We start from the raw sequence: 27431 nt of genomic DNA on the forward strand, positions 1-27431 counted from the left end.
ATAGGCATGACTGTGCAACACTTGACTGTGTTTTTGTTGATGCAATTTGGTAACTAGTGGTTGCAAGGCCCATGAGAGAATGGGGAGAAGGTGGTTCTAGAGGAGCAGACAGTTAAGACTGCAACTATGCAGCCGGGGTGGAATGCTGCACGCCAGGCTGAGTTTACAGATCTGTTGTCTTGGACCGGTTGGGTGTTGTATAGGTGAGGTTGGATCAGTGGCTGGCTGGGGATGGTAGTTTTGCAGTGATGACTCAGCATTAGTATTGCCTTTCCTTACAAAGGAAAGCAGTTTGCTTCCTGCCTCTTTCTCCAGAAACTCAGCTGTAGCAGTGAATGGTTGTAATTAGGTGTTTCCTAATGGTTCTTTTGAGTGCACATGGCCATTGAATTAGACTTTCTGCTAGAAAACCAAGTAATTTCATAATTGGCACCTTAGAGGATCACCTTTAATGCTGCAGTCTGCAGGTTTTCTACTGAAATCTCTTGGTTTTTTTCATGTCTTCACCTTAGTCTTCCTTTTATTCTCCCTCTGCCAGCTGTTTCCATCTGCCTCTTTGCTGATTCATAGTTTTTTGCATGAACTGCTCTATTTGTGCTTGGGAAGAAGAGAAAAAGACAAACTCCTTCACAGTCACTCTTTTCTTGACTTTAATTTCAACTTTGTATTTTTTTTTCCATTTTCTATTTCCGTTCAGTAGCCCTCACTTCCCTCCCCTTCCCCCCAAGATCTGTTTAATTTGTTCCTGTGATCGTGTTGATTGGCCTCTGTTGCTTTCCTGTGCTGGGGAAGGATGCAGAAAGGCCGCAATTAGCAGGAGGAGATGGTTTCTTGTAGGAGCCAAGGGAGGACCATCCTGCCCACTGCAAGACTGTGAGATCTGGTAGACTGTGTTTCAGCCAATCCAGAGCAACAATGGCATTTAGTTACTCATTAAAACTATAAGGGGACAATACTTAGGACTAGATCAGCGTGTTTCACTGTGGTGGGTGCATCTGTTTGATGCTTTCTGTCCAGCCTGGCTTGGGAGCTGTTGAATTTGGTTTTTTTCTATTGTTGAGACTAGCAGTTATAGTAGCATTTACTGCATGTTGCTACAAGGGTTAATAAAAATCAGTCTTCTAGTTTTCTTTCAAAATACAGTTGCTTCTCTGTTTTGTAGGGATAGCATGTCTTTCCAGGATAATGCTACTTAAAACATACATATATATATATTTTGTTTGCAATTCTAGGAATGCTTTAAGGGAAGCTGGGCCACTCACAAGTTATTACACAAGAAAGCAAGTAAGTAAATTTTTGTTTCCATTCATTTTAATACTATTTTGAATTTGTTTTGTCTTGGGCAGCTGGCTCTAGGTGGCCTTTCTTGAGCTAGGGATTGAACCAGATGACTGTCAGATGTCCATCCCAACTTCAACTATTCTATGATTTTGTGTCAAGGAATGATATGGATTTTTCCAAGATACTTGGCACTAGATTGCTCATATCTGAAATTTGGTCCACCTCCTGGCTGTCTAAATATCTGTGTTAGATTTCAGAGACAGTGGCACAGAAATCTTTCTGTTTCCTTTTCTGTTTCTGTGAAATATTCCTTGAGCTACATTGCCAGCTATATGAACAGAGAAAGAGGGATGCTGAAATAAAGGGCAAGAAGAATAACAGAGTATTATTATAAGACAGTGCAGGCTTGTTCCATTCTAGCATTTTGATGTCTATTGTAGTAAAATGTGGGAAAGGTTCTTGTGAAGTCGTTGTGATTAGATGGCTGATGGAGTGCAGGTGAGCCAGGGTGTCCCCTTTCGGAGGGAAGAAAAAAAAAGAGAAAAATGCTTTTGTGCACTGATGCAGCCACTGGTAGGAGGTTGTGTCATAGCTAGGATCTTGCTGACTTTAGTACAAGGGAGTTTAGTGTAAGTGCCTTAGCTGCCTACTTTGGTGCAAGTGGCTACAGCTGGTAGGGTAGCCCTGTACTAGTAGACTGGTAGATTCTTCCTTACTCAAGCAGTGAAAATAATCCATGAGATTAAAATGAAACAAAAAGAGAGAGCCCCTCTTTGCCACCTCCTCCCCCCCATTCCTCTGCCTGTCTTCATCAAGCCCTGCTTCAAAGGGGAGGTGGGATTAAAAAGTAAGTATCCAGTAGAATCATAGAATCCTTTAGGTTGGAAGGGACCTCCAAGATCATCAAGTCCAACCATTGAGCCATTAGGGCTCTAACATCCTCTGCTAAAAGTAGCATGGCAGAAATTTAAATCCTTGAGTAATTTACCTCCTCCTTTCCTAAAACCCAATAAAACTCTCTTTTCTGTGATAAATGTGGCATGGTTAATAGGTTGGAGTAGCAGAGACAATTACAAACGTTTTTCTTCTCTCTGCCTTCCCTGTGTAGGGCTCTCATAGTTCACACTTGCCTTCTCTATCCTGCTGCTTTGTACCTGCATGGCTGTGAGACTGTCTTTGTTGGTAGTTCTAGTAATCCTCTGGTGCAGTCTTCTGATGCTGTTGTTTATCTGACAGCAGATTTTTTTTATTATTCCACTAAGTCCATGATCTTGTTGGCTTCCTGGATAACTGCTGAGCCTGAGCTGAGCTGGTTGGGTTCTGGTGGCCCTCAAGAGCTCAATGCAACAAACTACTGAAGCATCTCAATGGAATCCAATATACTGCTTTGTTAAAAGTTTGGGTTTTTAAATTATTGTTTCTCAGTGGTTCATCTAAACTGAATGTCATGTCAACAGATGGCTCAGATGTCAGCTACAGAGACTGAGGAGCTCATGTCAGGGCTTGCTATGACAGAACTTTTGCCATCTCCTTTTTCTTGTGAGATATAAAAAGAGAAAACAAGTTATCGGGTTATGAGTTAAAGATTAATGCTGCTGTGCTCTTTCTTAGCCCTTGCCTCCTTTTCCCCACTAAATGTTTTTCCTTTTGGCAATACTCACTGTCCACTTGCTTCTATCCTTTAGGTAAACACTTTCAATCTGCCCTGTTAGGAGCTTGTTAATTTGTGAGTGAAGTCAGTCACTGGACCACATCAGACATGAATTTCACAAGGTCTAGAGAACTGGGAACCTCCAGCAGACTGTGGCCATCTTGTAAGGTGCAGACCCTGCCTGTCCTGAAATGCAGAAGTGGCAGCACCTCCACTCTATCTGTTGGATCTGGAGGGGTAGCAGGAGCCATATGTTGCAACCTGGGCATGTCCTGAAACTTGAATACCCTCCTCCCCACCCTAGGTCATTTCTGTCACTGAATGCTAAGAGAAATCATAGAAAAGGAGCATTCACCTATGGTGCAAGAGTGTTTTTTGAAGGGATGATGAGTGTTTCTGTAGAAATACACCTTTTTCCCAAGAATGAAAACAAGCACAGTACTGTGTCTGAGAACTACAAATGAAGGGCAACTTAACTACACTTCATTTGTGTGTTCAGTAATGCTGTCCTGACTTTCCCCAGTTTGCTCTTCAATAAACACAAAGTTGGCAGAATGTGAATTTTGAATGTGAAAAACCTAAGGGCAATAGAAAATAACTGCTACTTATACTTTCCTATACCAGTATCTAAAATGCCAGAAGGAGTCAAATCTAAGCTTAGGTACTACTAAGTAATTTTCCAGAATTCGTAGTTTTTACACTTAGTAGGACTGATTTTGCTGTAGCTTTTTCTTTTGTTTTGTTTTCCTCTTTTTTTTTTTTCCCCTCATCTTTGCAGAAGATGAAAAAGCTAAGCGTGAAGTTTCCTCCTGGACCCTGGAAGGCGACGTCAACACAAACCCCTGGTCTGGTTATCGATACACGGGTAAACTCAGGCCACACTACCCTCTGGTGAGCAATGGGTGCCATTCTGTACTCCAGAGCTGCTGCATTCTGTACCAACTAATGCACCAGTCCTGACCAGGTTACCTCCCAGATTTTAGCTGAGAAGAGGAAAGCTTCTTAAACCATCTGAACTGGATTGCAAGCATATGTATGACTGTGTCCTTACTGTGCTTTGGCTTCATTTGAAGTGATTGATCTTTTGGTATACTTAAAATTAAGGAGGCACCCGTGAGGTCACACATGTCAGTAACAGGCTTAAGCTCACACCTTTTGGCTGTACATTTTGGCATAAATCCTGCAAAAGGCTACTGCTAGTTTGGATGATGTCTTCTCCTGGCTTTTTACTGTTCTCACCAATAATGGAGCAGTCTGTTTTGAAAAACTCAGGTGAATTAATTTAGAATTTACGTAAGTGGTTTGGTGTTAAATAGTTTGAAATAACCTGGTGAGTAAGCTGGTGAACAGCTCTGCTGAAGGAGCAGGGGATGTTCCTTCTGTAATGTTCTCCAGCACTGGAATGGTGAAGAGTAACTGAGGTCAGTAACACGTTCAGCTCTGAAAGGTGGAGTTAGAAGATGATATCAATATAGCTGTGTTTTTAAATTGGTAGATATCTGTACATGGAATAAGCTAAATTTTTTACATCCATAATGGCATTTTATTTACATGTGTCTTTTCTAATTGGCCTGTGCTAGAGATGCTGCCCCTGTGGCATCCTCTCTGTGGTCTTTTCCGTCTGTTGTTACAGGCTCATCAGAGAACAGGACTAACAGAGCCTGAGCTCACATGTGCTTGTTAATCTCGGTGCAGAAAGGGTGTTTGTAGTGTTATTGCTGAACATTTACTTTTTTGTCTTCTGACTGCTGTAGGATTGATGCAAATGAAATGATAATAAAAAGTGCTAATGACTGGGGTGATGTTTAGAAGTAATAATCTTGCTAATAGACACTAATAACCAGAGGAGGCAAGAATCTGTTTCTAACCAGTGCATTTGCAGTCTGGAAAGCAGAAGAATAAATACTGTGATGTAAGAGAGATATTGTATTAATTTCATTTACTTGGTGCAGAAAAGTGTGACTTTTACAAGGCTGTGATTTTGGCTGTTAGAGGTTGTATAACATGAGACCAATAAAGAGTAACAGGAGAATCTTTGAGAAATGAAAATTTGAACTGTTTTGGAATGTTTGCATACTTTGCAACTTCTTCCAAGTGGAATTAGCCATATTTCACTGTATTTAATTTTGCTGCATGAATCTCTGTTTCTGTGACTATAATAACTATTCTTGCAACCTAACCTAACCACCTTTGACTATGATCTGTCTAGACGCCAACGAGACCTGTGCCAAGTTACATTCAGAGACCAGATTATGCTGATCACCCACTAGGTAACTTGAAACAAATCACCATTATGGAGTGTTATGTTTGCTTTCTATTTTTCTTTCAATTGACAATGCCTTTAAAGTATGAAGGAGATAGTGGAAAAGGGAATGTTTTCTTTTATCTGCTTCTTCTCACTCTACCTCTTCTTCCCTCACATGAACTTGCTGGTTCTTTTAGAAATAAGGATTACAAGTATTTTTTGGAAGTCAGAAGTTTGTAATACGTTATCTTTCAAGTGTTCAGGGAAGAAAAGAAAAAAAAGCCATGCAAGTCCTAGCCCTGTGGTTAATTTCATAACAAACAGCAGTGGTTTGTCTACCACAGGTGAATTCTGCTACACCCATCAGTGTAAGGGTTTGAAATGTGTTATAAAATAACAAAACCAAACAAAACTGCAGTAAGTGACTCCCAAAAGAACCCTGATATATGCATTCCAGCTATTTTTGGACATAGAAGGGGATATATTCCAAATTACTTGCTTCTTGGTTTCTTTTGGTATTTTTGGCTTTTTGTATTGGTGCTTTGCGTTTCCCAAAACAGCTGCTATGACGTCTGTTAGAATGATTTTGAAATCTTCAGCCATTCTTTAGTTATTCTTTACAGAAAGTAAATATATAAACAACACAAAATACTGTCTTTTAGGTGGTCGTTCCACTGTAAAACTGAGCTTGCACAGAATTTGGTAGGATGAATTTACATATTTTCATCAGCGGGATTATTGCTGTAGTATAACTAGAGATATTCACAAGCTTATGCAGTTAATAATATTAATTATTACTGTTTATCTCCAAAGAAGTTTAAAAAAAAAACATATGCATAAAATGATTTCCTTATCAATCTGATTTTTAAGGTGGTATTTTGACAAACTGGACATGATGTTTTTTTGCAGTGAATGGGCATCCTGAGCACATGTGAGCATACAATGTTGTGGAGGGCTTATGAACTCAAATTCATCTGGATGATGATGATGATGATGATGATAGTGGTCAGTTCGTTACTTTAGTCTATGGTGAGATAGTATGTCCTTTGTTACCATTGGTAAGCTAAGTTCCTTGATAGGGCATGTGTAGCAATCACTTCTCTAAATAATATGGTGTTTTCCTTTTTTTCTTCACCTCTGCTGTTTTTTTTTTTTTCAGGAATGTCTGAATCAGAACAGGCTTTAAAAGGAACCTCTCAAATAAAAATACTCTCATCTGAGGATATAGAAGGGATGCGAGTAGTGTGTAGGGTAAGAGGGGTTTGGTTTTCATTACAAAGTGCCTTTCATTCCTTAAAAATCTATAGTGATTTCACTAGTTTGTGACAGCACATTTGAGAGCACAAACTTTAAAACCACTTTTGAGCACTGAAAAATCTCTTGGGAAATTTGGTGTTTTCTTGCTTTTTCTGAGACTCCCAATTCAAAGTAAACTATTTTGCAAGCAGAAAAATCACTTTAGTCTGTTTTCTTGCTTTGTTGTTGTTAGTGACATAGTCAGTGGCTGAAGCATTATTACTGATGATAATACATTTTATAGTGCATAAATGACAACAGAAATTTTTCCTTTCCGAAACAAAAATTAAAAAGCAAAACAGAGCCCTGTCCCTAACAATTTTTTGACATAGAGCTGTTCAGTTGTAGTCACTTCCTCCTGCATAAAGTTGAACTTTGAAATGTATTTATGCCAGATCTCACAGAGGTGGGTTAGTTGTACAACCTGTAGACATCTTGAATTCTTCCTGGGGCCTGAGTCCACCCGGCTTTCTGAGCAGCCTTGGTGTAGCTGTGGAAGATGGGCTGCTAATCTGCTAGGGATTTTAGTCCTGGTTTAATTTTAAATCTTTTGTATTAACACTAGTACAAATTAGTACAAAAGTTCTAATAAAGTGCTTTTCTTTCATTTGCAGCTTGCTAGAGAAGTATTGGATGTTGCTGCCATGATGGTAAAAGCAGGTGTAACCACTGAAGAAATTGATCACGCTGTTCATTTAGTAAGGCTATTTTCTCCTTTTGGTGTTTTAAAGTGCTTTCTTCTATATTTTTTTTTATATTATGTGACTTTCTTTGTTGTTACATGAATTCCATTTCTTTATTTTGAACTGTTTCTCAGTTTGAAGCTAGCGGGTAGTGCAGATGTTAGAAATATGTTACAGCACAATGTTAGGTTCAAAATTAGTAGAAACTCATGAGCCTCTGTCTGTATCAGCTCCTTTCACGATTTCCAGCTTCAGATTTCTGAAGTTTCTTCACCTGTTTTCTTGGTTAACATTGTATAATTTTCTTTATTCTAAACACGTTTTGCTCCACAGATGCCATTATATAAAGAATAGTGGATGTAGGTCATGGACTTCTTGTGCTCTGTGTTGTTAGTTAAGATGTACAGAGCAGAAAGTTTAATTATTTATGATTGGGAATCAGAACTGAGGAGCCTGAGTGAAAATTGAAACAAGAAGTTTGATGCAGTGAGGCAAACTAAAGCCGCAATCCACCAAAGTATTTGAAATACATGTTCAAGTAGTTTCCTGGTTTAACTATTCACATATACTTGAATTGTGTAACTTTTATTTTTCTTTGGTCTCTTCTGTATAAGGCATGTAAACTGATAATTGAGGATCCTTGTGTGTGCTGTGGGGAGGGCAACGATTTTGGTATAGTTAAATTTGTTAGAGGGCTTTCTGATTGTTGGGTTTTGTGTCTGCATTTGCATCTGTTGAGCCAAGATTATGAGGAGCTTTTGTTTGATGAGGTCGGTGATTTCTGCAGAACTGCATTAAATGCTAAATTATTTGCTTATACATAATATGTAATACAAACAACTAGTAGTTAAAATGGTGTCATCCCTCCTCGGCAGTTTTTAGAAACTTTTGCATGGCAGATTGTTGATACTGCCCCATAACCCTAACTGGTACTTGCACTTTTAAAACAATATTATTTTTTTAAATTAAAAAAAGTTAACACAGAATTATTTTTCCAGAATTTCTCAGTATGTCACATAGTGTATATATGTATGTATATATCACTACATATAACATGTATGTGCCAGTTTTGTGAAAATCCCAAACAGGTCATTAGAGTGAGTGCAAAGGAAGCAGCTTAAGGTTTTAAAAGCTAGAGGTGAAAAGGGTGGTGCTAAACGTTATTTCATCTGGCTTGTGTGTTTTACAAGAAGACTTAGACCAGATGCTTAAAACCAGTAGGTGAAAATGGCAAGTTTTTAACTGAATAAATTGCCATGTGTTGTTTTAAATCTGAATGTTTCAGCATTGGTAGTCAAACATAAAAATGAATAGAAACAAAGTAAAGTAGCTTTATTTTCTTCCTGGTAAGAAAAGCAAAGCGTAACAAGGTACCATCATGCCAAAAAAACTGAGCTTGAAAAAGCTTATATTCAAGAATCATTGCTTTTCAACCTGTCATTCTTGCTGTAAAGCTGTTGTGCATATGTTTTCTCTTTGTACAAGACTTACTGATGTAAAGTGTAAATTGTATTTTCTAAATTAGGCTTGTATCGCAAGGAATTGCTATCCTTCCCCCCTGAATTATTATAATTTCCCCAAGTCGTGTTGTACGTCAGTGAATGAAGTGATCTGTCACGGAATTCCTGACAGGAGGCCGTTGCAGGAGGGAGATATTGTTAATGGTAAGTGCCATGAAAATTAACCTTCAACATTCCTACCTCCTGTCCAGCTAAACCATGCAGTAAGGTGAGGTCTCACTAGCAGGCAACGTGATTGGAACAGCTTACGAAGAGGAGCTTTTGTTCTCATTTACCAGTTGACCTCTGCTCTTTATGTATTTAAATGAATGAGTTTATTTAATGAAACTATTTCAGAAGTTTGGCCCACTTTAGGAGCTTTATAATTCTTCTGCCCTGGTCTGTGCATCATGTAGTGCCTGAGTATTCCACTTGTGGGCTAGGTTCCAGCTGTTTCAGACTATATAAACAGTGAATAAGATGTCTATTGAATTATTTAACTGGATTAGGTCTGTGTAAATTCTTAGATGGCTCTGCAAACTGTTAAAAGATCTAATGAACATGGCCATTATGATGACTGTAAAGGATCTTAATGGTGAGTCTTTGTATAGGTGCATATTAAAAAACATCCCTTTTTTTGAGCATCTTATGGCCCAGGAGTACCAGCTTCCTCTCCTTCATGGTTCTCAAGGTACTTACAGCTTCTTGATGTTGAAGGATGGTCCTTGTGAATTACTTGACTGTTTTTTGTTTTCAAATTCTTAATTAGATGGCTCTAGATCTTTTAACAGTTTGCAATGAACATGGCCATTATGATGACTGTAAAGGATCTTAATGGTGAGTCTTTGTATAGGTGCATATTAAAAAACATCCCTTTTTTTGAGCATCTTATGGCCCAGGAGTACCAGCTTCCTCTCCTTCATGGTTCTCAAGGTACTTACAGCTTCTTGGATGTTGAAGGATGCTTTTGTGAATTACTTGACTGTTTTTTGTTTTCTTATTCATTTTTTTCTTGGTTTGGCAATAAAAATTTTTTTGTCAAAAAACAAAGCTTACTAGGTTGCCTTCATCTACATGGTGCCTTACCTCTCCACTCTTTGCATGCAGAAGCTGCACCTCAGCACTAGAAAACACCTTTTGTAGGAGGGTTTAGTCACATCCTTTCTTCACATCCATGACCTGACTGCACTTGCCTAAGCTTTGAGCCTTCTGCTTTGTTTTGTTGAGGAAGAACTAGTTTACTGATCTGTAGCTGAGTAGCTCTTGCTACAAAATAGTCCACATTTTGTGGATTGAATGTGTTCCTCATGGGCTTAAAAGGCTTCCAAATCTTGTAGGCTTCTTTTTGGTAAGTTAGTGGCTCAAAAACGTTTTTAAAAGGAGAATGAAAACGGGGTGCAAAGGAGGAGATAGGAAAAAGTACTTTGGAGGGAATGTGCTCAGTAAACAATAAAGAGAAAGATGGGCACTTCTCTCTACTTGAAACTTTTTAGCCCACTAGAAGGCAGAGGTGGCCATGTCAGAGCCCAGACCAGGTTTTTAGACTCGTAGGAGTACGCCACGCAGAAGGTACTGGCAGGCGGTGCCGAGTCCAAGCCCCTGCTCCGAGCAGGGCAGCACAACGTTTTGTTACTGTACTGTTCCCTGGGAGCAGATTCTCAGCCAGAGCTGATCTCTGTGGCCAAACCTGGCAGCACCAGGAGAAAGACCTGTCATCCTGTGGCCTGTAGAGGCAGCCTCTGCAGTCTGGTCCCTGTGCGTAGGATCCCGACACTGCTGAGAGACGCATGTACCTGTATGTTCTGCTGTGCCAGGGAGCTGCTTTTGGGACAGCCCTCTCGTTGAGTACACTGCTCACGGTGTTCTGGGTGTTCCACAGAGTCATGCAGGGAGTACAGTGTTCATTGCATTCCAAAATGTTTGCCAGAAGTATGGGTTTACTGTGGACACCAGTGGTTATTTTTTACCTGTGTTTTCCTATCGAGACTGGTCTCTCTTAAGTGGCTCATCTACCATATTCATAAAGTATTATTGCTCAGTACCATTTCCTTCATGGCTGTTTCCCTGTGAGGGTATGGATTTCCTCAGGAAGAGCAGTTCAGTATCCGTTGTGGTGGTTTTGGTACTTTATTGGCAGTTATTAGACCTACCAGACTACTGACAAAGTCTGTTAGACACAAAAGTACCCATTCTGCCACAGGAATTCAACTTCCTATACAAATCTAGAATGTTTTGTATGTGTTTCCTACATATAATAACTGCATGATGGCAGGTTTTATTTTTTTTTACTCATCTGCTATGTGAGACAGGATACTAGAATATATAACAGCTGTGTCTAAACAAGTAGACCTGTTCCCTTGTTTTGTAAAAGGACTATTTGCAACAAGCATCTTGTATGGATGTTCTTAATCCTCCCAAAAAATTTTTTTTAATCAGTTAAATTATAAAATATTTTTTCTCATTAAAACTATTTATGGTGCTATTTTTCAATAGTGTCATATCACTTTTAGTTTACAACCAACTTTGTACACAAAGCAAAGAAGTTAGAGTTTTGCTGCAACATAATTCTAAACTCATATGTTCTTCCAAACCTCAATTGTTTAAGCATGCCATTCTTATTCTTGCTGTTTGCCTGATACTGAATGTTTGAATTCTTTCATTTGAAAGAAAAAAGAAAAAGTTCTAAGTCACTTGGTGTATTTTTCTTGGTCAGGAATACTATTGGAAAATTGCGGTGTATTTAATGTTGAAGAAATTTTACCTGTTTGGAAACGATGGGTTTTGGAATTACAGGTTTTGCAAAGGTGTTACTTACTATTTTAAACATGCATGAAGTTCAAATATGGGTTAAAACATGATTATATGCCTTTTAAATTTAATTTGCCCCTATTAGTGCTGGAATTAATTCTAAGAAAATACTTTAACCAGGTAAGTCACCATGGAGCAAAGAGCTTCTCCTTCCTGTTTTTATATTTACCAACAAGATCAACCCTAATCTTGCTGTGTCTGTGTTGCACTGGTGTTTTTTTTCCTATTTTTGTTGTTGTTATTAAATGAAACTATTGACCAGTGAAACACAATCTTATTAATTAATTCTATAGAATCTACAGGATAAGCGCAAGAGAACTGATTCTGCTGGAAGAGTTTATATCTGAAATTCTTCCAAAGTAATCATATAACTTCAGAATCACAACACTATGTTTTTTATGTGTGTGTATTTGTGCTTTCACAAATTGAGAGGCAAGAACTGACAAATACAGTGCTAATATTACAATATGTCTGGTGTTCTTTGCAGTGGATATTACTGTCTATCGTAATGGCTACCATGGAGATCTGAACGAGACCTTTTATGTTGGAGAAGTTGATGAGGGCGCCAGGAGGCTTGTCCAGACAACTTACGAGTGCCTAATGCAAGCCATCGATGCAGGTAAACCCTGTGGCTGGGGCCTGAGGCATTATGGATTGGGTTCTCAAATTTAAATGCTTGAATTTGCTGCTACCCAGGAGTGAGTTCTGTTGTAGAACACAGAAGTTTGTGTCACCAGCACATGATGTATAATACAGGGATTCTTCAAGTGGCATAGTGCTGTGGGTGGCGGCTGCAACTTTTATTTGAAATGTGGTTTCACAAGGAAAGTGTAATTGATGCTGAGCTGATCCACAGATGGCTATATTCACATGGAAAAAGGCTTTTCAAACTATCAGTTAGATGAGTAAGATACCCTTGATCTGAGTAGGGAAGAGAACATTTTGGAAACCCAAAAGTACGGGTAAAAGTATTCCTACTTCTGTGATTTGTATGGTGTTGCACAATGACCCAATAAGGTAAAGCACTGTTTGAACACTTACACCTATCTCTTTACCCCTCCTGAACCTGATGGTTGTTTCATAGAGCTAATTATTATATTCTGCTGTGGGAGTCCATGTCCTTCAGTACCCACAGAACTTTAGTTAATGTTGCTTAGATACAACACAGGACAGCGTCATCGAGACGCACCAGAGACAGAAAGGTAGCTAGATATTCATGTTCACCTTCATTCACAAAGGAATATACTAAATTCTCTTAGACAAACAGAGAAAACAAAACAAAGTATCTCCCAACATCCCTGTAAATTTTTTATCATCCATATCTTTCATACCCTACAGCTTCTTAAAATTCACAGTAAAATTTACTCACTTTGTAGCCTCTAAAGACTGACTTTTTAAGGTGCTATATATGAAGGCTTTAAACTACTTTTGATTAAATGCAAAATGGAAAAAAAAAAAAAAAGTAATGCACTTTGATTAGTAATTTGCAGATAGCCAAGCTGGAAAGACAAAAATTCATATGAATGATGTCTTCTGTATCTCTTGTGTAATGAAGAAAATACTGAAGTTGGCCTGTGAAGAATATAGATTACTTATTTATGTGAGGTTACTATTCTGAAATGACCGTTTTGTTTTTCAGAGGTAAATCAGAGTAATGCTTATCTTTGCTCCTGTAGATTTTTTTACAGCAAATATTATGTGTTGTCTCTTACCTTTCATATCCTGGCTTTGATGTATCAGCTATGACAGAAATTCACTTTTGCATTCACTATAATAAGATTTAAATTCTCAGTGTAACTTTTCACTAACATTTTAGATGCTGTAACAGGTTTTAATGGGTTTTAGACACTCCCTGCTGGTAGGAATTCTGGCAGCAAGTGTCTCAGCTGTTTAAAGCGTGTCACCTCTCCCCTGTTTAAATCATCTTAATTTCTTGACATTGAACCAGAAGAGCTCTGACTAGGAGAGTTGTGTGAGACAGAGAAGCAGAGGGCTCCTGACTCTATTGGGATGAATGAGTATTTAGGGCAAAACCAACAGATTAACTTTCCCTCTTTCCCACCATGTCGTGTTTGGGATGTTTTTTTGTGTGTGTGGTTTTTTTTTTAATTTGAGGAAAAGCATGCATATTTCAGTAATCTGAATTTCATGTTATTTTTTGGAAATTCATCTTACTGATTTAAGTTGTAGTTGTTTCCATTATCAATGTAAACATTAACTGAAATAAATGGCTTGTTTCACATAATGTTTTAAGCTAAGTATGTGGGCTGTGCTTAAGGTGACTCTACATTACCACACAGTATCTGACTCCTGAAGGAACAGCGTATATTCAGGGAGCTGTGGATAATTTTGAGAGAGCATTTACATTCTTTTTTTCTTTTTAGTGACTTGAGGTTGCTTTTGGTATGCATCTTCATTAGCTGGCATGGATGAGGCATTGATTCTTTTATGGTATTATTACATGTTTCAAACACTTTAAATCTTCCTAAAAGGATTATCAAAAAAGTTAGTCCTGCATATGGACATTCTTATTTGCTGTGGCACTGCAACTAAAAATCTTGTCTAAGAGTAGAGAGATTTGCCACCTCCCCACCCTCCCTTCTCAGTTCTTCACGTTTAATCCTTTTTGCTCTTTATTTTTGTTTTATTTTCACATAGTAGAGAGATGTGTATATTAAAATATAGTTCATACGCTCATTGAAAGAAGCACTGCAACTCTGGGTATGAGAAGTTAACAAGTTCTTTAAAAGTCTCTTGTCTTTAATTTCAAACTACAACATCCTTTTAATATATCAGCACTTACATACACAAAAGGAAGAATATAGTGTTCTTGTGAAAAAATTTTCTTCTTCTATCGTTTCTGTATGAGACTGTTTCCTCCCTCTCTCATGTTCATTCCACTCGCATACCCGGTGGATGAAGTATCGCAGGAGGTTGCGCACTGGAACAGATGGCCATACGAGCCACGGGTGCTGCAGAGGTACCAGCCTGAGTGGTGTTTGGAAGTTATGTTGAAAGAAAGCTCTACAAAGTTCCATCTGTCTCTCTTTAATTTTGCAGTAAAACCTGGTGTTCGGTACAGAGAGCTGGGAAACATTATTCAGAAACACGCTCAAGCGAACGGGTTTTCAGTGGTTCGGAGCTACTGCGGACATGGGATCCATAAACTTTTCCATACGGCCCCTAACGTGCCACATTATGCCAGTGAGTATTCCTTCCCTTTGGGCTGCCCTGTAGGCAAGAAGTGGTTTGCAGGGAAGCCACCCAATTTACTTCTTGCTTATGTTCTGATAAAGTAGCATGTTGCCTAACAGCCATCAAGTTAGCATATTTGGACCTGTGAAATAATATTTTTCTGAACTCTGGACTGGCTTTATGAACCTGAAAAGGTGAATATGTTATATACTGAGAGAGTCTGTGCCTGCACTGAAAGTTAGTGTTTGCTTTCATCTGTGCTGGCTAAGTGCTCAAACGTTTTTTCCTGAAGTCCCAAGTAATCCCTTAGATGTCCTTGTCTGACACGCGTGGGTAAATGCTTCTCTCCTTTGAAGGTTTAAGCAAAAATTTACTGCTGTTTCCAGATCTGAAAGGCTTTTTGAAGGGTATATATGGGTGTTGTCCCTTCATCTGGATCTTCTTATGTTTGACTTTTCTTGTGAGTGTTGCGATCCTGTGTTCCTGGAAACTTCTTTGTAATATGTGGCAGAGGAGGAACAACCCTTCCCCCAGCAGATTTTCAGCTTTAGTTTTTGGAAATTACAGTTTTTGCCAGTAGGATTAAGAAATCAGCATCCACAGAGGGAAATGAGACACGCTTCAGTGCCGGTGAATAACTGAGGATAAAATAAATAGCATGAGGCAGTGATAAACAGTTCACACCCACTTCAGCTGCAGAGCTCCCCTGACAGAACGTTTATTTCCTCAGGCATGACAGATGCCTCCATCTTCACATTTCCTAATGAGCTTTAAAACAGGTTGTAGTTAGAGATTATAATCTAGTAATCCCTGATTTTTCATTTCCCTTCATGTCATCATTTTCCTAAGTTATTTTTTTCAAAGAGCAGAGAAAAAAAGCTATTAATCACAGGGTAGAAGGGTATCAATTCCTGGTATTTGCATTTTGTCATGTGAAATGAAGAAAATCTGGATTCTTTGGAGATGGAGGACATTTTATATCAATTGAAATGCAATCTGATAAAAAGAACATTTCTGCCTTTTCTGGCTGTTGGGAACTTTGAAATTCTTTTACTTTTTAATTTTTTTTTAAATTGAGCCAAAATATCTGTTCCCAAAAAAGGTAGATGCTGTTGTTGGTTTTTTGTTTGTTTGTTTGTTTGTTTTATTTTTTGTTTGTTTGTTTGTTTTTCCTGGCATTTTAAAATACAGATTCACAGCAAAAGCAAAGTGGGAAGACCTGAGGGACTTAAAGCCTCTTGGAGGGAAAAAAAAGTGAAATCCGCTGCTTTATTTCTGGCTTACTATGAAAGGATTTTTTTTAAGCAAAAAGCTCATTTTATAACCCTTTAAATTATTTAACGAAATCATGAAAACTATAGGGAATTAAGGACAATGTTTGTTCAGATGCAGACGGTAAGAAACTCAAACATGAGTGTTGAGAGCAAGAAGTACCAGCAGATGATGGAGATAAAAGCAAAACCCTTTGAGTGAAACAAAATTATTCTGGTTGCTGTTGTCAGTTTTGCAGCTGAGATTTTTAAAGCATCTAGGTGATATAGACAGTGTAATAGTTTATGGAATTGGAGTAGACTTGGGGGATGGACAGGCTGTATACCACAGCAGAGCAGCTTGGATATTTTTAAACCATCTAGGTGATTTAGACAGTTTATGGAATTGGAGTAGACTTGGGGGATGGACAGGCTGTATACCACAGCAGAGCAGCTTGGATCTCGTGGTTCCTGTGCAGTCCTGGAGTTTGTTCCAGCTGTCGTGTGCCGGGCTGAGTCAGATGTCAGCTGCACTGCCACTCAGGGTGAAACAGGGCAGAGGAACAGGGCTGGAACTTTTCCTCAGTCACACTACACTCCTAGAGACATGCAGTGCATCAGCTCATGCACCTCCACATAAACGTTTTTGGTGTATATAACATCAAAAAGTTCCAGTATTGTCCTAGATGCCTTGAAAGTCTCTGCCTTTTTATGTTAGCTACAGAAATACAGCATTATCACCCTGACACTACTGCAACCTAATTACCCAGAGTAATGAGAGGGGCAATGTGCCTTTCATAAATGGAATAATGGGATTACTTAGCTGCTATCATATTTGGACAGTTTATTGTAGCTAATGGTTCAGTTAAGAGATTTCAGGCCTTCTCTGAAGTATCTCAAGTGCTTCTTAGTTTCACTGATTTTTGTTTTAATGATGTTTTTCAGTATAGAAGTCTACAGAAATTTCTGTGTTACATTTGTTCAGTGTTTTTACAGAACCGGAGTGTTGGAGAGGAAGACAGCAATTAATTTTAAACTCCTTGAGTAACTATTGCAGTGTTAGAGAGAAGGAAGTACCTGAGTGAAATCTTAACGTAGAATTAAAGATGACAAGTGAACAGGTCATCTCTGAAGAGCTTTTCTGGCTTTACAGTATTCCTGTCCTTCTAGGACAAGGATTCATTCATGGACTAAGGTGGGTGGGATCGCTTTTTCTAACTTGAGTATTTTTTTTATTGCAGAAAATAAGGCAGTTGGAGTCATGAAGCCTGGTCACGTATTTACAATTGAGCCAATGATCTGTGAAGGTGAGTGACAGGGTGAAGCGGTCACTCTTGCCCACTGACTCAGTAGTGGTGGCATGGGGTGCCGGTTCTCTTCTGTCAGGGTGATGGGGTTTCCGTTTCTCGCCGGGGAAGCCGACACTCGTTCCCCACCACGGGCTCGGCTCAGGGGTGCTGCTGTGTTTGCAGGGGGCTGGCAGGACGAGACGTGGCCCGACGGCTGGACGGCGGTGACGCGGGACGGGAAGCGATCGGCGCAGTTCGAGCACACGCTGCTGGTCACCGAGGGCGGCTGCGAGATCCTCACCCGCCGCCTGGACAGCGCCCGGCCCCATTTCATGACCCAGGGGTAGTCTGGGCTGGCCAGGCACGCTGAACGAGACTCTGGGGTTTTGTCTCTGTACTATGCATTTTTTTTTAAGAGTACAGAATAGAGAGATTTCATCATTTATTTTGTTCTCAGTGATTGTAGATGAGAGGAATATCTTGAAGAACCTGACCCAGTATCTGGAAAAGCAGGAAAGAATTTAAAGAATTTACTGCTTTCCTCCTACCTACCACACTCATGCTATTTTTCTTCAATTATCTCTTTAGCACCTTTCTTCCAAGTAGACCCACAGTTGTGTCTCTCGCTGCCATATTAGCTAGAAAAGCGTGGGTAACCTTTCCCACTGGGACTTGGTATTTTGGGATCCAGGTTTTTCTTCACCACTTCAGTGTGCCCTGTTGCTCTTGGTATGCGAGTGGCACCTGGGATTTTAAGCATTTCTAGTTCCAAAGACTTGCTTCTGCAGATACTGTTCTAATGGGCTAGGCCTTGTTTGTTTATCAGTTGAGAAGGAGGCAGAAGGGAGAAAGATGTGCATGTTGCCCAGGATAGGCTACCTTACCTTCAGTTCTGTCCCCATCTCTGTGCTGATGGCCTCTGGTGATTGTGACTGTAGGTGACACGCTGTGTTAATGGCAGGACTTGTTTCTTTTGCTGGAGATTCAGAGTACGGGCTTCCTACAGGGAAAAATTAGTAAATTCTGTCTTATATGCAGCTCCCTGGAATCAGCTGCTTCTCAGCAAAGCAGTTGTGGCAGGCAGTCTCCTGCTCTAAAAGCTTGGTGAAGCAGATGTATCAGACTTGCCTGGGTAAAGGAACGAAACAAGAACCAAAAAGGTCCCATGATTCATGGGACCCCTGTGTGTTAACCATGGGGCATTTTTCTTTTTTAAAGGTACCTCCACAGTAGCTGTGGGGGATTGGATTTGCAAGACTTACAAGTGAAATGAGTATGTATCTCAAAACAAGTCTGAGTGAGAGAAAATGAAACACTTTCAGTGCTGTATTCATTTTGGTAATTTTTAAACAGGTCTTTCCCCCTGTTCCTCCCCCTCAGTTAAGTGAGTTTCATGCTTTTGGAAAGTCTTACAGGGGCAGCTATGAAAACTGATCTTTTTTCCTCAGGCTGAGTGTAGAGCAGGCAGCATTAGTATAGGTAGCCCTTTGTTCTCTGTTAATAGGTCACAATGAGCTGGAAACTGTCATGTTATAGAGTGTGGATTGATTAAGCCTCTCTTCTCACTACCCTTTCTTTTCCCATGCCCACTTCCTTTCCATCATCTTTGGCATCTCTGCTAAGGGAATTTATTTTTTCTTTCGAATTGTAATGAAAAATTTTTCAGACCCCATGGCAGACTTAGTCTTACACCACTGTAATGCAAGAAATAGTTAAACCAATGCAGACGTTAAATCATACAATCATGGGCATAAAATACACCTTTTATAAGGTGTCTGGTGAATTTGTTTCCACATTAGACCCAAGCATATGAGGTACTGCATACCCTTCCCTCCCCTTGGCACTGCAGAATTTAGGTGGGGGAAAGGGGTTAGTGCATCATAGAACTGGACTTGTGTGTACTACCAAAAACCAAATTTACCAGAAAATGTCTTCTCTGCCCTGAGTGCCTCAGACCTCTGTTGCTCTAAGAGTATCATTGCAATGTTTTCATTACCTTTATTATTATTTTAAATATGCAGTAAAGTGACCTGAAATGATGCATGTAGAGCGTGTGTGGGGGTGCGTGTGTGTGGCTTTTAACACAAGAGACTGTAGCACTTGAGTGGAGTTGCCTGTGGTGAATGAGATGTACTGTACTGAGGAGATGACTTGTCTTGGAGGTTCACCCACCATATCATTCACTTGAATGGTTACAACGGTCTTGCCTTTTCTATATATGTGTGTGTATGACTGGGGGGGGTGGGGCCTTCATTTTTGGTCTATAAAATAAAAGTTGCAGCTGCTTTTAACAGAAATAACTTTAAAATTTAGTTGTGTTTTTTTTTTTTTTTTTATATCCAAAGCCAGGCATAGCATTCTCAATTATACCCAGGTTTGCTTGCACTAGTGCAAGTCCTACTGGTAGATGCAGGCAACCAGCTAAAAATCACCCGTAAACCCGCACACGTGCTCCTTGAATGCCTCTTTGTTCTTGCACCAGTACAACCAAATTTAACCCTGCAGGCTTTTAAGAGAGGCAGTCTGTGAGGCTGTGCATTTCTGCCCAGAAATTGAAATCCTAGCATGAAAACGGTTTACAGCGAGTTCGTACTACTGCAGTATTTTTAAACAACTGGAAGTTCTTTCAACATGAGATAGCACATCAGCCTGGAAAACAAAACTTACTTAAAAATATTGTGAAAAGCTATTTTTTACCTGTCTAGCTGTAACTTTGTTTGAACATGAGATATTAGACTTGTGCCAACTGGATTTGGAAAATTACCTATCCACATAAAAAAACCCAAGCAACCAAATAACACCCCTCCCAACTTAAATCTACTTTTTTTATGAAACTTTTAGAAATTGGATACACTTTTGCCAAAAACACAGTCCTGCAATGAGTTCTGAAACAATCTGTTAAAGTATTTTCCTTTTACTACCATGTAAGAGTGTGGAAACTTCATGCTATTTCTGCAAACTGACTTGAGTACTTCAGGAGGTATTTGATAGCTCATGTTGAATAAAAGTAACAGCTTGAGGGGGGGGACAAGCTTTATCTTCTATACGACAGCCAGCAGAGTACTGTTATTTGGTGGAAACTGTTTGTCCACTGAAGTCCAGAGTTGTCAAGGTGTTACAGTGCAATACAGTACCTTAATCACCAAGAGTGGGGTACCAGCTCTTGTGTTCGAGTCCCTTTGTTAGCTGAGCAATTTCAAAAAGAGACACTTCAAATATGAGCTGTTCCATCAACTGCTCTGCAGGACAAAGTAGTCTGAAAACTGCTACTTAATGGCTAGGACGTCAAGTCTTCAGGCTGAGAAGAAACTGAGTCTTTGACCCAAGTGCTCTGGTAGCACTAAATGTCTTTGTAATACCAGGGTAAGTCAACAAGACTGGCTTCCCACAAACACTCTTAAGATGCAGATTCTCTAAAGTAATAGTGTAATACAGACAATGTGATTGTATGGTCTTGATCTAGTCTGTGCAGACCAGAGGAACAACTGTTATAAATATTTTAAATGTGTTAGATCCAGTTGCAAGGGGAGTTTTGCCAAGATGTTGAGCTAATATTGTATTGATACCATCTTGTAGTTATGGAGTGCTCTCACTGGAATGGCTTGACAGCAAGTCTTCTACTGAGTTCTCTCATGTTTAGAGAGTGTTTCTGGAGCTACAATGTACCAAGAGTCACTTCACTGCTGTGTTAGATGGCTCACCTTCCTAGTACAAATTCACTTTTTTTATCTTCCTTCCCGATGCTCAATATTGAATTTTTATGACATTCGCAGGAGTTAACTTTGTTGTTTACTCTGTCTGAAATGAAGTTACCTCAGCTGTTTTCAGAAGCCTCTAGGGATAACTTTCCAGTGACAAATGTAAAAAGTGTAACTGTCCTGGTTCTATAGCAGGGTCTTGGGGTAAGGTAGTTGGTTTAGTGGTGAGAGGGAATTTCTTCTAATAAGATTAGAAGCTGTTTAGCTTTCTCTGTAACAGTTGTTTTGACCAGGCTCCTTTAAAACGTGAAACTTTTCTGTTAAGCTGAAAGTACTGACTTTAACATGTGTAACTTCAGCTGGGTACCCTTCCTGCCTCTGTTTTGAAGTTTGTTTCCTGCCATTCCTGTGTGTTTTTCTGGACCTGTGGCATCTGCTTCCAGGTGTCAATTCCAAGAAAATTTATCCAGCTATATCACTTCACCTGCAGTTGATAAAAAAACCTGCAACTCCAAAATTAAGACTTAGCTCCTCACACCTGACAAACAAACAAACATCTCCACAAAACCCTGAAGCCTTCATCACACAATGCTCCTCATTGTTGTTCTGTACCCTTGAGGAGCAGACTGTTGGTCTAACAGTAATGTTCAGTGGCACGATCTTTCTGACTAGAGGTAACAATCCCACACTGTTTGTTTTTCCAGTGTTGGCTGCAGCCTGGCCCAATGGGCAGTAAGTTTAAGGAAGTGGCAAAACTGTGCTACTGAAGTCTTAGAGAACACCAACAGGGCAAGGGGCTAGAACAGTCTACAGGTGTTGCACAGTCTAACATTTTGACAACAGGCCTGCCTACAGTTCATGTAATGAGCCAAAGAGGAAATAAGGCAGAAGATGGACTTCTCCAGTGAACATGGGTACACCTGGGCACCTCGGTCACACACTTAGGCCCCACTCTGCTCTACTATTGATTCAAAGTAGAGCTGGATGGTACATTCTTGGTAGTCCTAGAGTAGCCCCAGAAGCCTGACAGCTGTTGGAGTTCTTGCCATGCTCTCAGCACAATTAGAGCACAACAACACTGCCTCTCAACCCAGCTGTGCTCAGCAAACTGCCTCATGTAACGAATCCCACACCACTTGTTACCAGCTCTGAAGAATATTCTTCCTCTGTCATGTGCACATACTGTAAATCACTAGAGGAAAACAGTAAGACACAGCAAAAACAGTCACAGCCTTAATGCTCAATACTTCGAACACTGTTTAGAAATGAGCTTTTATTAGTAGATTGAGTTAGGCACTGTTGAATTTGAACAAGTATACAAAGAGAAGTTCCACAACCACTGCTAATTATGTAACACTATTCAGTGGTTACCCATTTTTTTGTTATGCAGTATTCTAAATGCTCATGGTAAAATACATGATCTTCTTAGTCCCAGTGAGTTTTCATTTGCTTGATTCTACCCTCTATCAGAAACTCCATTATAGAAGGACAGTTACCATGCTCCTGGCCAAACAGAACATCCACATCTGGCTCTAAAGTTTTAGGACAGTTCGAATGCTGAAAATGAAAAAGAAGAGAAAGAAGTTATCAATAAGTCTTTTTGTATTCCCTTCTTTCCCTTTTATTGCTAAGATATGCTTAACTTGTGTTTCTTGTAAGAATGAAGTTATGCATATAATTTGTTAAAAATGAGTTGGTAATGCCTGGTCTTTTTTAGTCTCTCTCCCCCATAAGATATACTCTAATTGCATAGGACATGTTCATGTAGGACTGAAGCATTGAAATGAAAAAGAAGTTTGTAACTTGGAAAGGGGATCAGCTGCTGGATTTGTATAGGTGCAGCGTTTCCAACTGTAGAAAGTACAAATGCAGTCACTCTTAACTTTCTCAAAAGTCATAGATTTCTCTCTCATGCATATTGCTGTTTTGGGTAAGTCCTATACAATACATCAGTATAGACTGAGATCAAATACAAAGACCATAGCGCGCTTCTTGAGATAATGCTGGTAACTATTTATCCATCTGCAGGTGAACCTAACTCTGGATAAACAGTTGCCTGCATTAGTGCAAATGCCCAGGATTTTTTCTTTCCAGATCAGCTCTCCCAATTTTTCCTCTTGTCCACCTGCTGCTTCTTCCCTTAATTCATAAGACAGTCTTAAGAAGTGACTTAGTCTGCTAGAAAATCCGATTTCTACTTTTAAGAGGCACTGATCACTATTAAGAGTCTCACTTTCCAACAAATTACAGAGCATCTCATTTAAAAGAGGCCTGCTCTTTAAGAGACACAGCAGGACAAGCTTTAACACACCTCAGGACAGAACTGTCTAATCCTCTCCCCTTTTCTGCATTAGCTTTTAACCTGCAGGTGCAAGCTCTGCCTCGGTGCCCCCATGCTGGCCCCTGTTTTCCTCACCAACACGTGGGGTCCCTTCAGTATGCACTGAGGTTGGGCGTCATCTTAGCCTCTCTTCAGAGAGCTAACACATCTGTGGCCTATATCTGCAGTGTGAACAGTCCAAATGCCACTTCTCTTAATGAAGGCAGAAACTGCTCTATGTTACAAAGTACAAACCATCATACAGATGTTCTACCCCAGTTCAAACTAGAAAAAAAAAAAAATTAATGTAGCCTACTAAACCTTCTAAGCGACTGACTGTGCTGGCAATCTATACTAAGTAGTTTGAAATCAACTATTAAAACAGACTAATAGCTTCATGACTTGTAAAAATGTATTAATGTGAACTCCCCTACGATCTCTTTACATTTCTTTTTCTGAGGAAGAATGTTTTAGCAATGTTGGAAGCCTAAGACTGACTTGTGCCCTTTATCAGCTTCTTACTCATTACCCTTATACACCACTGCTTGCATTTTACTCTGCCTGTGTTTTGACACATGCCTAGAAGCTCAGAGAAAGGGTATTTGTTTATCTCGGAATGAATGTGCATGGTGTATGTCAGCCTTTATCCTGTATAAAACATGACAATGGGCAGGGAACCGGTATTTCAACAGTGTCTCATCAAGAAATGTCTTCTACACCTTTCAATATTATGAACATTACCTCTTTCCTGTATGCATCAGCTCAAAAGCCTCATTAATTTTGTCAAAAGGCAGGGTGTGAGTCACAAATTCATCAACCTTGATCTTTTTGGACATGTATTCAGTCACCAGTTTTGGTACACTGTCTACGCTCTTCCAGCCTGAAAGACAAAGTATGCATTTGTTTTTTCTCTTTCCACCCACCCTGGAAAACAGAAAAGTACAACCCTTACACTGGCACGTCTGTGACAAATAACTGGAACTGAGATTAGTGAGGATTTTGTCCCTCCTGCTCTAGGCAGGCAGTAAGGAATGCAAGAGGACAGCTAGGAGCACATAGTATCCAAACCCTTCAGCCTCTCTGAATCTTTATAATCCAACAAAGTTCTGTATTACGTGGAAAAAGGGCAGTGTAATAATATCATCAAGTTTGGATATTTTCATGAACTTCAGCTATGACTGAACCCCAAGTTATCAGAAGCTGTAAAAGTCTCCACACATTTTTAAGTCTGACAGCAGAAAACGTGTATCGAGCACTTGTTGCTTTTTCTTTTAAAGCTCTTTATAGCATATTCCTGTATTAGCCCCACAATTTGCTTAGTGATTCAGCACCACAAACATGTTATGTGAGCTCCCATCTCCCCAGGGACTAGATCTTTTCTCTGGACCAAGCTGAACCAAACCTTTGCTTGGTGATAAAACAGGTCCTGTATGCCACTCCTCTAATACTGAAGAGCATCTAGTTCTAGCTCTTCAGAACACATGAGGTATCACACCAATGTGTTTATTTGTAGCCTGTCTGTAGGAATACCAGAATTTTAAAGTCTTTATCGTAGAAGTCAACACAGCATTTGTGAGCAGCCTGTGCACAGTACATTTCTTGCACAAGCAAAAGCAAGGTGGTGTGTTCTGCCCAGCTTTAACCCACGGTGCATTCCTTCTGTGCCCAGGCCCAGGGGGAGTTACCTCCAAAGGCAGTGCCCTTCCACGTCCGCCCCGTCACGAGCTGGAACGGCCGCGTGCAGATCTCCTGCCCAGCACCAGCCACTCCAACTATCACGCTGACGCCCCAGCCTTTGTGGCAGGCTTCCAAGGCAGCTCTCTTCACAGATGGACAGGACAAAGCAGAGCGTTTACTGCTAATGTTTACACTGCCTAGACCAGCACAGGTTGCACTTCCTTTCCCCCAGTTAATGAAGTACAGTCTTAGTATTTAAGGAACAATAAATAGGTAGAAAATTACATTAACTTTTCCATTGGTTCAGACTCCTTATACTGTTAAAAAGATTCACTTTGCTCTTTTTATATCCCATCTGGCTTCCAGAGAAGTCACTCTGGACTTCACTGGGAACCATGAAGATCATGTTACTGACAGAAATGCTGTGTTAAGTCCTGAAAACCCAGCTGTATATTCAGTAATAGTTGTAGTTTCCAAAAGTTAAAGTTATCTGAGGAATTGGGGAAATACTGAGCGGTCACTGAGATTTTACTGTTCACTGTACAATATATTTTATGTAGGTTTTGTTAATTTTTCAACTGTCAGCATACAAGAACTCAAGATTTCAAAGAACCCCCTTTAAGGAAAAAAAGTTTGTAAATTTTAAGTGCCATTTTCAACCTAAGAAGTCGCTTCTGCTTTCCTTACATAATTAGGACTGGATGTAAATTGGCCTTTTTAGTCATAGCAGTTACCATTACTATTTAAAAAAATAAGTTAGTATGGCATGTTTTCTGTAATAATAAGGCAGCTCATTTTGCTATTCAGCTAAAAAAAACTAAGTGGCAGCTGGCTATCCCCTCTCTCTACGTACTACTGTTGTGCAAACACTCACCATGACTCCAACGTTACCAATGCACTCAAATGAGAAGTCCACACCACCATCGGTCATCTCAATCAGCGCTTCCTGTATGGGTTTCTTGAAGTCTTGAGGGCTAATGTACTCACCAGCTCCAAACTCTTTGGCTTTGGCATACTTATCCTTGTTAAGTTCGATGCCAATGATCCGTGATGCTCCTGCTACTTTACAGCCCATAATAACCGCCAGCCCAACCCCTCCTAAACCAAAGACAGCACATGTAGAGCCAGGTTCCACCTAGGACAAAGAACAGAGCCAAGATTAACACAGAAAATTCATCACCCCACAAATGGGAAACACAGGTTAAGAAATCTGTGATGAAGGAAATGTGGATGCAAACAGATATAGCTACAAGACCTCATCACTTAGATAAGAGAAACTATACAGACATTTAATCCAAAAGCTTTTTAGGTACTAAGCTTTTAGTTTTGTCCAAAGACTCAACTCCCATAACCAGCCCTAGATTCATGCACACTCACCTACCAGCTCTGTTTCATCCTGAGCTTCACACTATCAGAGTGACCTGCAGCAAGATTAATATCAACTGGGAAAGTCATTTATATATAGTTGGTATAAAGGGATGCAGAATCTTCTACCTGGAGTTCCTCTAAATGGAATCGGGTTCTTCTAATATTATCTAGCCTTTATGGAGAAGTCAGAAATTCTTAAATAGCAGAGGAGGAAGGAGGGAAATTCGGTCATCATGGTTGCAGTCCTAATCTAGTCCCTAAACTACCTGTGTACTTCAGCTCAGATACAGTTACAGAGAGAAAAGCCAGAGGCAAATACAGCCTTTACCTTGGCAGTGTTGACAGCAGCCCCATAGCCAGTAGAGATTCCACAACCAAGCAGGCAAACTTTATCAAGGGGTGCTGCAGCATCTATCTTAGCTACTGAGATATCGGCCACCACGGTGTACTCTGAGAAAGTGCTAGTCCCCATGAAGTGGTAAATCTGCTTTCCTTTGCAGGTGAATCTGCTGGTACCATCAGGCATGAGTCCCTTCCCTTGAGTAATTCTGGAGGCAAAGACAGTAAAGTCCAGTCAGGGTCTTAAGCAGTAAATACTTCCACCAGACAGTATCTGTTACGTAGCACAGAGATGCAGTTGCAGACTTGCACCGTTATTTCTTCATCATTCCAATAAACCCAGGAGTTCACAGACATTAAGGTGCTAAACACCTAAAGCTTCATGCTGTTAATTTCTCCATGGAAGTACCAAAAGAAATGAAGTTGATGGCATATTAACCTTGTTGGCTACCAATGCTTGTGTCATGGTACCACACCCACATCTTCATCTCTTCCAGAACACCGCCCTTGAACAGCACCTGCCATTATGTCACTGGGGTTTTTGTTTGGGTTCCAGAGACTTTTTTTCAGAAGGGGAACTGGAAATTTAGCTGGGAAGCATGTGTTGAGGGAAAAAAAAAAAAAGAGCTTTCTGTATAATTCTGTACCTCTTTACAGCTTTGGTGTTGACTCCCAACAACTAAGTTTCCTGAAGTGCTTCCCTTAAGTATGGATTAAATATGGAGTCAGAGCATTTATGTTTTCAAAGCTGTGGACACAAGCTATCAGTTTACACCTTCACGTAAATAAATCTTTTTCTCTGTTTCCAGGTAAGGGCAAAAAGTACATTTTA

At 39.9% G+C, this 27431-nt stretch overlaps 2 protein-coding genes across 2 annotated transcripts; one reads left to right on the forward strand and one right to left on the reverse strand.

Annotated features, from left to right (window-relative positions):
* Positions 1–1232: 1232 nt before the first annotated feature.
* Positions 1233–17687, forward strand: METAP1 (methionyl aminopeptidase 1; the record flags this gene model as incomplete). Its single annotated transcript, XM_008944972.1, has 10 exons — positions 1233–1284; positions 3711–3823; positions 5142–5202; positions 6337–6428; positions 7088–7171; positions 8682–8820; positions 11951–12082; positions 14524–14667; positions 17150–17215; positions 17381–17687. Coding segments are annotated over 10 exons (1047 nt in total), but the record flags the coding sequence as incomplete, so codon positions are not given.
* Positions 17688–22301: 4614 nt separating this feature from the next.
* ADH5 (alcohol dehydrogenase 5 (class III), chi polypeptide) lies at positions 22302–26834 on the reverse strand (the record flags this gene model as incomplete). The annotated part of the gene is made up of 5 exons (XM_008944973.1): positions 22302–22452; positions 23957–24095; positions 24901–25036; positions 25767–26027; positions 26589–26834. Coding segments are annotated over 5 exons (807 nt in total), but the record flags the coding sequence as incomplete, so codon positions are not given.
* Positions 26835–27431: the final 597 nt, after the last annotated feature.

This window comes from Merops nubicus, unplaced genomic scaffold, assembly GCF_000691845.1.
Source record: "Merops nubicus isolate BGI_N331 unplaced genomic scaffold, ASM69184v1 scaffold41987, whole genome shotgun sequence".
Taxonomy (NCBI): Eukaryota; Metazoa; Chordata; class Aves; order Coraciiformes; family Meropidae; genus Merops; species Merops nubicus.